This window comes from Oncorhynchus mykiss, chromosome 23 (genome assembly GCF_013265735.2).
Source record: "Oncorhynchus mykiss isolate Arlee chromosome 23, USDA_OmykA_1.1, whole genome shotgun sequence".
Taxonomy (NCBI): domain Eukaryota; kingdom Metazoa; phylum Chordata; class Actinopteri; order Salmoniformes; family Salmonidae; genus Oncorhynchus; species Oncorhynchus mykiss.
This window is the reverse complement of record NC_048587.1, coordinates 60,596,245-60,609,524: the sequence shown is the minus strand read 5'-3', so window position 1 is coordinate 60,609,524 and position 13,280 is coordinate 60,596,245. Positions and strand designations below refer to the sequence as shown.

Here is a 13,280-nt window from a genome sequence, read left to right as displayed (position 1 = left end):
CCTTATTTCAGTCTCATCTGAAAGTTGTAAAATCTTGGTTATCTTCACGAACCCTGGCTTACAAGTTGAATCAGCAATACAAAATTGGATTTATTTATTTACTAAATATCTAACTAATCACACAGAATTACATATACACAGAATGAATCATACATTGATTACAAATGATGTCATAAAGGATAACGTCCCTAGCGGACAGAACAGATATGACAGCTGGTTACACAAAGGACGGGGGTTGGGTTTGAGTGAAAGAGCAGGAAGATTTGAGGAACAATCGTCCTCGGAACAGGAGGTTACATTTTCGTCAAGGCTTTATATCGTAAAATATGAAAGCCCAATCTCTCATTTGGAAGCTAAAATTACATTTAATCTTTTCACAAATAATTGTATATTTATTTATTTGTATTTGAATTGCACAATTCCATGTGAATCTAACTATAATGTGTAGTCTTTCCCAGATACAGTTTAGGTCGTCCTGTCATCAGTCATAATGTCTCAGATGACAACCGAACTGACATCATATTCATTAAGTACCAACGCATATTTTCAACTGGTTCTATTACCGAAATATGGTTCCTTTCCCTACACTTGTTTGATGTTCCCAGACTCTCTATGAGTCAAGAGATAGGCAAGGGAGAAAGGTATTTATGGGGGGTCATAAACCTTACCCACAGGTAACGTTCTCCTAACATTCACTAAAAGGTTACCCACAGGCCAACGTCATGACAGGGTACATCACAAAATATATGTTCCCAAAGCACCAAAACTGTCCAGTTATGTGGATGATTCTACAATGTTTATTTTGGGGTACAAAACACATTCACCTGATGTTACAAGGATGATCCCAGGTGGTAAGGGTAGGCAACAACACATCTGCCACGCTGATCCTCAACAAGGGGGACCCTCAGGGGTGCATGCTTGGTCCCCAGCTGTACTCCCTGTTCACCCAAGATTGCATGGCCATGCACGATTCCAAAACCATCATGGGAATGGCGCCGGAGGGGATGTTATTTTGTGTGTTTTTTCGCATTGTTTGTAACTTATTTTGCACATAATGTTGCTGCTAACGTCTCTTATGACTCAAAAGAGCTTCTGGATATCAGAACAGTGATTTCTTAACTAGAACTGGACAAATATTTTTTCTTTAATAAGTCTGACACAAAGGATATACTGCTTCTCCGATACCAGGCCCAAATCCCTGTCATTCGCGTGAAGAAAAGACGGAAACACAGGGGGCGGAAATCGGGGTGCCTTGTGAGAATTTGTCGGTGAGTGAGTAACCCGCCTCTACCATCCGTTCTATTGGCCAATGTGCAGTGACTGGAAAATAAACTGGATAATCTCCGCTCGAAACTATCCTACCAACGGGACATTAAAACCTGTAATATCTTATGTTTCACCGAGTCGTGGCTGGACCACAACACAGATTCTATACAGTTGGCTGGGTTTTCCATGCATCGGCAGGACAGAACAGATACGTCTGGTAAAATGAATAACAGCTGGTGTCTAATATTAAAGAGGTCTCAAGGTATTGCTCGCCTGAGGGAGAGTACCTCATGATAAGCTGTAGACCACACTATCTACCAAGAGAGTTTTCATCTATATTTTCCCTAGCTATCTATTTACCACAACAAATCGATGCTGGCACTAAGACAGCACTCAATGAACTGTATAAGGCAATAAGCAAACAAGAAAATGCTCATCTAGAAGTGGCGCTCCTAGTGGCCGGGGACTTTAATGCAGGCAATCCTTTTTACCTCATTTCTACCATTATGTCATATGTGCAAACAGAGGAAAAAAAACTCTAGACCACCTTTCATTTGGCAAATCTGATCATAATTCCATCCTTCTGATTCCTGCTTACAAGCAAAAACTAAAGCAGGAAGTACCAGTGACTCGCTCAATATGGAAGTGGTCAGATGACACGGATGCTACGCTACAGGACTGTTTTGCTAGCACAGACTGGAATATTTTCCGGGATTCATCCAATGGCATTAAGGACAATACCACCTCAGTCACCGGATTCATCAATAAGTGCATCGACGACGTCGTTCCCACAGTGTCAGTACATACATTTCCCAACCAGAAGTCATGGATTACAGGCAACATCCTCATGAGCTAAAGGCTAGAGCTGCTGCTTTCAAGGAGCGGGACACTAATCCAGACGCTTATGAGAAATCCCGCTTTTCCCTCAGACGAACCATCAAACAGGCAAAGCGTGAATACAGGACTAAGATTGAATCCTACTACACCCGCTCTGACGCTCGTTGGATGTGGCAGGGCTTATAAACTATTACGAACTACAAAGGGAAACTGGACAGCTGTGTGATCACGTTGTCCATAGCTGATGTGAGCAAGACCCTTAAACAGATGTTGCTCACATCAGAAAGGCCGGATTACCATGACGTGTACTCAGAGCATGTGTGGACCAACTGGCAAGTGTCTTCACTGACATTTTCAACCTCTCCCTGACCGAGTCTGTAATACCTACATGTTTGAAGCAGACCACCATAGTCCCTGTGTCCAAGAAAGTGAAGGTAACCTGCCTAAATGACTACCGAACTGTTGCACTCACGGCGATAGCCATGAAGTGCTTAGAAAGGTTGGTCATGGCTCACATCAACACCATCATCCCAGAAACCCTAGACCCATTCCAATTTGCGTACAGCCCCAACAGATCCACAGATGACGCAATATCAATCGCACTCCACACTGCTCTTTCCCACCTGGAGAAAAGGTGAGAAGGTGAGAATGCTGTTCATTGACTACAGCTCAGCTTTCAACACCATAGTGCCCATAAAGCTCATCACTAAGCTAAGGACCCTGGGACTAACAACTCCCTCTGCAACTGGATCCTGGACTACCTGACGGGCCTGTTGTATTCGGCACATGTGACAAATAACATTTTATTTGATAACTGAATGTTTGCATAACTGGACAGTTTTTGTGTTTTGGGAACATATCTCTTGACCAGTCAGTGTTACCACAACCTAAGGAAATATTCTTGGAACCTTTAAAGAACAGAGGAAATGTGTTCTGGGAACGTACTTGTAATATCTCATGCTTTTTGCACCCTTAAAGAACCATTCTAGAAGCGGAGGCCCAACTGGACAGCTTTTGTGTTTGGGGAACATATCTTTTGTGATGTCCCCAAAAGTTCTCACCAGACTAATGAAATGATTCTGGGAACCTGTTAAAGAATAGATCTTGAATGTTCTTGAAACATCAGGCAAATGTTTTATACAAGCATTCTAAAAGAACATTTGCCGCGAACAAACAAATGTTCTGGGAACTTTCACAGAACCAATTTTGGTGTGCTGGGGTTGCTTAGTTTCGGTCAAAGAAACATGTTTCCTATTTCAAAATATACATTGTTAGCATTTTAAAAAGTTAGTTTTTCTCTATATCTGAATCATCATAATGTCCCTAACAGATGTCTTTCTCTCCAGATCGAACTGCAACAAATCCTGATCTACTGTGACCCATACCTGGCTGAGATGGAGAACTGCTGTGAGCAGGCAGGATCTACGGTAAGATATTTTACACTCCTTTTATGTACAATGCACATTTTAGGACATACATGAGACCTTCGACGTGGCTTGATATACGGTAGAGCAGGGTTATTAAATTCTTACCCTATGAATTCCGGAGTACTTCTAGTTTTCTGTTTTACCTGATAATTAATTGCACGCACCTGCTTTCCCAGATCTAAATCAGTCCCTGTTTATTTTTTTTTAATTAAAAAAACATATATATATATATTTATCCATTATTTTACCAGGTAAGTTGACTGAGAACACGTTCTCATTTACAGCAACGACCTGGGGAATAGCTAGGGGGATGAATGAGCCAATTGTAAGAGGGGAATATATATTTTTAAAGCATTGGAACTGGCTTCTTGGTCGATATTTAAATTTAAGGGCAATATGTAATATAATCTGGTTGAGTTGTGTTTGTCCTTCTTGAAAACTACCCAACTGAATGATGTTTCTTCCATAGGGGACATCTTATCCAGGTTACTGTGCAATATCTTTGTGACAGCTGCTGATGTAAAACGGGATTTATAAATACATTTGATTGATAGATTGATAGATAGATATTATTCTGTTAGATCATATTGCAGACCAGGTCAATGGAGAGTGACCTTACAGACTGTGGATGAATCCCAAATAGCACCCTATTCCCAGTATAGTGCACTATGTTTGACCAGAGCCCATAGGAAAAAGCGTGCAATTTGGACTGCTAACTGTGTTTAAAAGGAGAAGTGACCTTTGACATTTTGACAGTTAGGCCCATATGTATTCATACCCATGTTGTCATCTCAGTGAGTGTTGGGTTATGTTGATTCAATGTGCTAGGTCACATGTGATCTATATGGTTGGAAATAGTGTGTTTCAGTGACCTCTCACCTTTGGCCTATGACAGTTATAATATATATCCATAACCAGGATGTTATCTCAGTGTGCATTGAGTTTCAGTACTGGGGCTCAGTCAATATGGTAGGAAATAATGTATTGGCATTCAAAACCTTAAGTATTGTCCTTTCCTCATTCCCCTGGGACAGTCATCTAGTTCCACAGTAATTAAGGTATCTCATTGGGTCAATGAATCATTGGACATTAACTGATTATTGACTGATTTATGAATACGGTAGTGGTACTGGACTGTTATTACATATTATTTGAGAACTGCATTTCAACATGTGTTGTATTATAATTGTCTGGTTTCCTATACCCAAATTAAGCCTACTCCTAAACTAAATAGCAGATTTTACATTGCTTTCTAGACCAACATTCTGTCTAGCCCTGGACTCAAGTTCAAGGCAACTAGAAAACAGAGTTGAATAGCAACATGAAATGATTAGGCTTAAGGTGGTTCCAGGAAACTGGCCCTTAAATAGCAGAGTCATGTGTCTAAACAGTTTGTATGCAGTGGACACATATAAAATAGTCCAAATTGGTGAAGTGAAATCAAAAAAATAACTTGTTTCAAACTATTTAAAACATTTTTAAAAACTGAAAAGTGGTGCGTGTATATGTATTCAGCCCCTAAATAAGATCTGGTGCAACCAGTTACCTTCAGAACTAATTAGCAAATTAACTTAAGTCCACCTGTGTGCAAGTGCCACATGATCTGTCACATGATCTCAGTATATGTACACCTGTTCTGAAAGGCCCCAGAGTCTGCAACATCACTAAGCAAGAGGCACCATCAAGCAAGCGGCACCATGAAGACCAAGGAGCTCCAAACAGGTCAGGGAGTGGAGAAGTACAGATCAGGGTTCGGATATAAAAATCCGTTATTAAAAAATTGAAACAATATGGCACTACAACAAACCTGCCAAGAGAGGGCCGCCCACCAAAACTCACAGACCAGGCAAGGAGGGCATTAATCAGAGATGCAACAAAGACACCAAAGATAACCCTGAAGGAGCTGCAAAGCTCCACAGCGGAGATTGGAGTATCTGTCCATAGGACCACTTTAAGCCATACATTCCACAGAGCTGGGCTTTACGGAAGAGTGGCCAGAAAAAAGACATTGCTTAAAGAAAAAAATAAGGAAGCACGTTTGGTGTTCGCCAAAAGGCATGTGGGAGACTCCCCAAACATATGGAAGAAAGTACTCTGGTCAGATGAGACTAAAATTGAGCTTTTTGGCCATCAAGGAAAACGCTATGTCTGGTACAAACCCAACACCTCTCACCACCCCTGTTTTATTGTCTTATTTCGTGTTTGTTTCACAATAAAAAAGTTTTTGCATCTTCAAAGTGGTAGGCATGTCGTGTGAATCAAATGATACAAACCCTCCAAAAATCTATTTTTAATTCCAGGTTGTAAGGCAACAAAATAGTAAAAATCCCAACTGTAAATCTTTGTATTGATCCTACAGTGTGAGCCTAGCAGGGAGGGCCCTGGTGCTGGAGGGGTGACTCCCAATCCCTTGAATACAGATGGAGCAGGCCAGCTCCCCCGGATGCTCTCCCAGCCCGTCCAGCCAGCTCGGGTCCAGCGGGTCCAGCATTCCAGCAGTGACAGATGTCAATGTTCAGCAGAGAAGGTACAGTCCATAGAAATATCCTGCATCCCAAACAGCACTCTATTCTCTGTTTTGTGCACTACTTTTGACCAAGGCCAATAGGGAATAGGGTGCCATTGTATTCGATAAACATTTTTAGTAAAAGTATGAATTTCAGCACCCTTCGGAAGGACTTCTTGTTGTACAGGACTAAAATAGGTACAGGTAAGTATCGACTGGTGGCAATTCAATGTTGTTGCTAGCAAATCGTGTGACCACTTATCAATACTCAACTCAACCTCGATATAGGAGATCGGAGTTGAGCAATCCTCAGGAACAATCTGTCCAAACAGCAAATATGATCCTAATGGGTTGGAGTGTTCTGTTCTAATGGAACCATGCATTCAGATATCCCACTGCTGACACCAAACGTATTAAACAAGAAAATAAATACCAAATTAAAGCACATTTATGCCAATGGGTTTTCTTGGATGCCAACCAAAGGCAGGAAATAAAAGCTTATTAGCAGTAATTTGGCACAAATATGTAGTTGCTTTGTTTGAGGCATGGCCGCCATCTCCAGAGGTGGTTCCACTAATGTCCATGGAAGTGTTCTGAAAGCAGACTTCAGACAGACCTTGGGGAATTTCTCATGTCTTTGGGGAGTTTTTAATGTGTGGACGGACAGTCATTAGCAAGCTAGTTCAGGTAAATTACATCAATTAAATGTTCTTGTTCTTTGTAGGGTGATCAAGGTCTACCAGGCTTGGCAGGACTTCCAGGACAGAAAGGCGATCAAGGAGACAAGGTAAAGGAGATGTTGAATATCTATCTGGCTCAGTAAATACCATCATGACTGTGCAAGTGTACACAGGTATTGTACCTGTAGAATTCAGTTACAATTCTAACAGAGATAAAGCTGTTGTGCTTCCTTAGTCACATATTTCAGGGAGAGAGACAAAGACGGAGATGGAGAAAAGACAGAGACAGAGACGGAGGCAGACAGAGACAGAGACAGACGGAGACAGAGATGGAGACAGACAGAGACAGAGATGGAGACAGACAGAGACAGAGATGGAGGCAGACAGAGACAGAGATGGAGACAGAGAAAAGACAGACAGAGACAGACAGAGACGGAGAGAGACAGAGATGGAGACAGACAGAGACAGAGATGGAGACAGACAGAGACAGAGATGGAGACAGACAGAGACGGAGACAGACAGAGACAGAGATGGAGACAGAGAAAAGACAGACAGAGACGGAGATGGAGACAGACAGAGATGGAGACAGACAGAGAAAAGACAGACAGAGATGGAGACAGACAGAGACAGAGATGGAGACAGAGAGAGACAGAGAAAAGACAGACAGAGATGGAGACAGACAGAGACGGAGACAGACAGAGATGGAGACAGACAGAGACGGAGATGGAGACAGAGAAAAGACAGACAGAGACGGAGATGGAGACAGACAGGGAAAAGACAGACAGAGATGGAGACAGACAGAGAAAAGACAGACAGAGACAGAGATGGAGACAGAGAAGAGACAGACAGAGACAGAGATGGAGACAGATAAAAGACAGACAGAGACAGAGATGGAGACAGAGAAAAGACAGACAGAGATGGAGACAGACAGAGAAAAGACAGACAGAGACAGAGATGGAGACAGAGAAAAGACAGACAGACAGAGAAAAGACAGACAGACAGAGACAGACAGAGGCAGAGACGGAGAGAGACAGAGATGGAGACGGAGAGAGACAGAGATGGAGACGGAGAGAGACAGAGATGGAGACGGAGAGAGACAGAGATGGAGACGGAGAGAGACAGAGATGGAGACGGAGAGAGACAGAGATGGAGACAGACAGAGATGGAGACAGACAGAGAAAAGACAGACAGAGACAGAGATGGAGACAGAGAAAAGACAGACAGAGACAGAGATGGAGACAGAGATGGAGACAGAGATGGAGACAGAGATGGAGACAGAGATGGAGACAGAGAAAAGACAGACAGAGACGGAGACAGACAGAGACGGAGACAGACAGAGACGGAGACAGACAGAGACGGAGACAGACAGAGACGGAGACAGACAGAGACGGAGATGGAGACAGACGGAGATGGAGACAGACGGAGATGGAGACAGACAGAGAAAAGACAGACAGAGACAGAGATGGAGACAGAGAAAAGACAGACAGAGAAAAGACAGACAGAGACAGAGATGGAGACAGAGAAAAGACAGACAGAGATGGAGACAGACAGAGACGGAGACGGAGACAGACAGAGACAGAGATGGAAACAGACAGAGACAGAGATGGAAACAGACAGAGACAGAGATGGAGACAGACAGAGACGGAGGCAGACAGAGACGGAGACAGACAGAGGCGGTGACAGACAGAGACAGAGATGGAGACAGACAGAGACAGAGATGGAGACAGACAGAGACAGAGATGGAGGCAGACAGAGACGGAGACAGACAGAGACAGAGACGGAGACAGACAGAGACAGAGACGGAAACAGACAGAGACAGACAGAGACAGAGATGGAGACAGACAGAGATGGAGATGGAGACAGACGGAGACAGACAGAGACAGAGATGGAGACAGACAGAGATGGAGGCAGACAGAGATGGAGATGGAGACAGACAGAGATGGAGACAGACAGAGATGGAGACAGACAGAGACGGAGACAGACGGAGACAGACAGAGACGGAGACAGACAGAGACGGAGACAGACAGAGACGGAGACAGACAGAGACGGAGACAGACAGAGACGGAGACAGACAGAGACGGAGACAGACAGAGACGGAGACAGACAGAGACAGAGATGGAGACAGACGGAGACGGAGCTGGAGACAGACAGAGACAGACAGAGACAGAGATGGAGACAGAGAAAAGACAGACAGAGACGGAGAGGGAGACAGACAGAGACGGAGACAGACAGAGACGGAGAGAGACGGAGACGGAGACAGACAGAGACGGAGACAGACAGAGACGGAGACAGACGGAGACAGACAGAGACGGAGACAGACAGAGACAGAGATGGAGGCAGACAGAGATGGAGGCAGACAGAGATGGAGGCAGACAGAGATGGAGGCAGACAGAGATGGAGGCAGACAGAGATGGAGGCAGACAGAGACGGAGACAGACAGAGACAGAGATGGAGGCAGACAGAGATGGAGACAGACAGAGATGGAGACAGACAGAGATGGAGACAGACAGAGACGGAGACAGACAGAGACGGAGATGGAGACAGACAGAGATGGAGGCAGACAGAGACAGAGATGGAGGCAGACAGAGATGGAGACAGACAGAGACGGAGACAGACAGAGACAGAGATGGAGACAGACGGAGACGGAGCTGGAGACAGACAGAGACAGACAGAGACAGAGATGGAGACAGAGAAAAGAGACAGAGACGGAGATGGAGACAGAGACAGACAGACAGAGACGGAGACAGACAGACAGAGACGGAGACAGACAGACAGAGACGGAGACAGACAGAGACGGAGACAGACGGAGACAGACAGAGACGGACAGAGACAGAGACAGACAGAGACAGAGATGGAGACAGACAGAGACGGAGACAGACATAGAAAAGACAGACAGCGAAAAGACAGACACAGACGGAGACAGAAATAAGGAAATATGTCCTGGATTGTGTGTTATCCTCCATGATTTAACAATGGAAATAAGTCCCAGACTGTATTGAGTGTTATCCTCCATGATTTAACAATGGAAATATGTCCCAGACTGTATTGAGTGTTATCCTCCATGATTTAACAATGGAAATATGTCCCAGACTGTATTGCGTGTTATCCTCCATGATTTAACAATGGAAATATGTCCCAGACTGTATTGCGTGTTATCCTCCATGATTTAACAATGGAAATATGTCCCAGACTGTATTGCGTGTTATCCTCCATGATTTAACAATGGAAATATGTCCCAGACTGTATTGCGTGTTATCCTCCATGATTTAACAATGGAAATATGTCCCAGACTGTATTGAGTGTTATCCTCCATGATTTAACAATGGAAATATGTCCCAGACTGTATTGCGTGTTATCCTCCATGATTTAACAATGGAAATAAGTCCCAGACTGTATTGCGTTTTATCCTCCGTGATTTAACAATGGAAATAAGTCCCAGACTGTATTGTGTGTTATCCTCCATGATTTAACAATGGAAATAAGTCCCAGACTGAATCAACTAAAGTAATAGAACGAGCATGAAATTCAGTCCTTTTACAATATATAACCGTCAGTATCAGTTCAACATTTCATTTGCTACATGTTTAAAGCCTTGAAATCAGACACAAACAAGTACAGGTGGCTCTCCATTGTTTTGTGTGAAATTGTGAAAACTCAAAAATAATGTGGTGCGTTATGGGATTCCACATCGCTCTGAAGCCTTTGAAGTGGCTATCGGAGGGTCTAATACACCCTCCATAATTTTCACTCCCTCAGCATAGGGACACTTGTGTATATGGCAGATGAGCGTGTGAATGCACAAATGGAGGGCTGAGGGCCGAAGGGACTGACAGAAAGAGAGAGAGAGTAGCCAGTGTGTTTGACAGAAAGAGAGAGAAAAGAAGAGCCAGTGTGTTTGACAGAAAGAGAGGAACCAGTGTGTTTGACAGAGAGAGGGAGAGAAGAAGAGCCAGTGTGTTTGACAGAAAGAGAGAGAGAAGAGCCAGTGTGTTTGACAGAGAGAGAGAGAGAGAAGTGCCAGTGTGTTTGACAGAAAGAAAGAGAGAAGAAGAGTCAGTGTGTTTGACAGAGAGAGAGAGAGAGCGAGACAGAAGTGCCAGTGTGTTTGACAGAAAGAGAGAGAGAGAGAGAGGAGCCAGTGTGTTTGACAGAAAGAGAGAGAGAAGAAGAGCCAGTGTGTTTGGCAGAGAGAGAGAGAGAAGAAGAGCCAGTGTGTTTGACAGAAAGAGAGAGAGAGAGAGGGGCCAGTGTGTTTGACAGAAAGAGAGAGAGAAATAGAGCCAGTGTGTTTGACAGAGAGAGAGAGAGAAGTGCCAGTGTGTTTGACAGAAAGAGAGAGAGAAGAAGAGCCAGTGTTTGACAGAAAGAGAGAGAGAGAGAAGAGCCAGTGTGTTTGACAGAGAGAGAGAGACAGAGAGAGAGAGGAGCCAGTGTGTTTGACAGAAAGAGAGAGAGAGAGAAGTGCCAGTGTGTTTGACAGAAAGAGAGACAGAGAAGAGCCAGTGTGTTTGACAGAGAGAAGAGCCAGTGTGTTTGACAGAAAGAGAGAGAGAGAGAGAGAGAGAGGAGCCAGTGTGTTTGACAGAAAGAGAGAGAGAAGAAGAGCCAGTGTGTTTGGCAGAGAGAGAAGAAGAGCCAGTGTGTTTGACAGAAAGAGAGAGAGAGAGAGGGGCCAGTGTGTTTGACAGAAAGAGAGAGAGAGAAGAGCCAGTGTGTTTGACAGAAAGAGAGAGAGAGAGAAGTGCCAGTGTGTTTGACAGAAAGAGAGACAGAGAAGAGCCAGTGTGTTTGACAGAGAGAAGAGCCAGTGTGTTTGACAGAAAGAGAGACAGAGAAGAGCCAGTGTGTTTGACAGAGAGAAGAGCCAGTGTGTTTGACAGAAAGAGAGAGAGAGAGAGAGAGAGGAGCCAGTGTGTTTGACAGAAAGAGAGAGAGAAGAAGAGCCAGTGTGTTTGGCAGAGAGAGAGAGAGAAGAAGAGCCAGTGTGTTTGACAGAAAGAGAGAGAGAGAGAGGGGCCAGTGTGTTTGACAGAAAGAGAGAGAGAAGAAGAGCCAGTGTGTTTGACAGAGAGAGAGAGAGAAGTGCCAGTGTGTTTGACAGAAAGAGAGAGAGAAGAGCCAGTGTTTGACAGAAAGAGAGAGAGAGAGAAGAGCCAGTGTGTTTGACAGAGAGAGAGAGACAGAGAGAGAGAAGAGCCAGTGTGTTTGACAGAAAGAGAGAGAGAGAGAAGTGCCAGTGTGTTTGACAGAAAGAGAGACAGAGAAGAGCCAGTGTGTTTGACAGAGAGAAGAGCCAGTGTGTTTGACAGAAAGAGAGAGAGAGAAGCGTCAGTGTGTTTGACAGAGAGAGAGAGAAGAAGAGTCAGTGTGTTTGACAGAGAGAGAGAGAAGCGTCAGTGTGTTTGACAGAGAGAGAGAGAAGAAGAGTCAGTGTGTTTGACAGAAAGAGAGAGAGAAGAGTCAGTGTGTTTGACAGAAAGAGAGAGAGAAGAGTCAGTGTGTTTGACAGAGAGAGAGAGAAGAGTCAGTGTGTTTGACAGAAAGAGAGAGAAGTCAGTGTGTTTGACAGAAAGAGAGAGAGAAGAGTCAGTGTGTTTGATAGAAAGAGAGAGAGAGAGAAGAGTCAGTGTGTTTGACAGAAAGAGAGAGAGAGAAGAGTCAGTGTGTTTGACAGAGAGAGAGAGAAGAGTCAGTGTGTTTGACAGAGAGAGCGAGAAGAAGAGCCAGTGTGTTTGACAGAAAGAGAGAGAGAGAAGAGTCAGTGTGTTTGACAGAGAGAGAGAGAGGGGCCAGTGTGTTTGACAGAAAGAGAGAGAGAAGAGCTAGTGTGTTTGACAGAAAGAGAGAGAGAGAAGAGTCAGTGTGTTTGACAGAGAGAGAGAGAGGGGCCAGTGTGTTTGACAGAAAGAGAGAGAGAAGAAGAGCTAGTGTGTTTGACAGAAAGAAAGAGAGAGAAGGGCCAGTGTGTTTGACATAAAGAGAGAGAGAGAAGAGCCGGTGTGTTTGACAGAAAGAGAGAGAGAGAAGGGCCAGTGTGTTTGACAGAGAGAGAAGAGTCCGTGTGTTTGACAGAAAGAGAGAGAGAAGAAGGGCCAGTGTGTTTGGGAATGAAGAATGATAGGAAGTCATTTCTCTGAACAGGTGGTGATTCGCCTTTTAGGACCAGATGGTCTTTGTGGTCATTGACCCAATTACCATAGAGTGGTGTAGTTTGGGTAAAGACATTTTGCAGAGCTAGTAGGAACTTGGTTGTGTCCTAAATGGAACCCTATTCCCAATATAGTGCACTACTTTGGAACAGAGCCCTATGGGATGATATCTTATAGGCCTGGTCAAAATGCACTATATAGAGACTAGGGTGCCATTTGGGATGCAGTCCTTCTGTTTTTCCCTTAAAACCACTCAGGAATTCAGAGAAAGTACAACAGCTACTACACAAGCTTTAAATCATTCTACCTGTAGGACCGACCGAGCGGAGGGGGAATTGGGTTATTTGTGAAACTCTCCATTATAATTAGTATGTTCCTGCTGTAGAAGTGGCGTTAGGTTTGTTATAGTGGTCTA

At 44.1% G+C, this 13,280-nt stretch overlaps 1 protein-coding gene across 9 annotated transcripts in view; it reads left to right on the top strand.

Annotated features, from left to right (window-relative positions):
• The window catches only part of LOC110515674 (collagen alpha-1(XIX) chain), a 261,849-nt gene that overhangs the window by 23,770 nt on the left and 224,799 nt on the right, over positions 1-13,280 (top strand). For all 9 annotated transcript variants that reach the window (XM_036960934.1, XM_036960933.1, XM_036960931.1 and 6 more), the window contains 3 exons: positions 3,450-3,530; positions 5,890-6,057; positions 6,761-6,823. In XM_036960934.1, the coding sequence (XP_036816829.1) occupies positions 3,450-3,530; positions 5,890-6,057; positions 6,761-6,823 (312 nt within the window). The remainder of the gene's footprint in view (positions 1-3,449; positions 3,531-5,889; positions 6,058-6,760; positions 6,824-13,280) is intronic.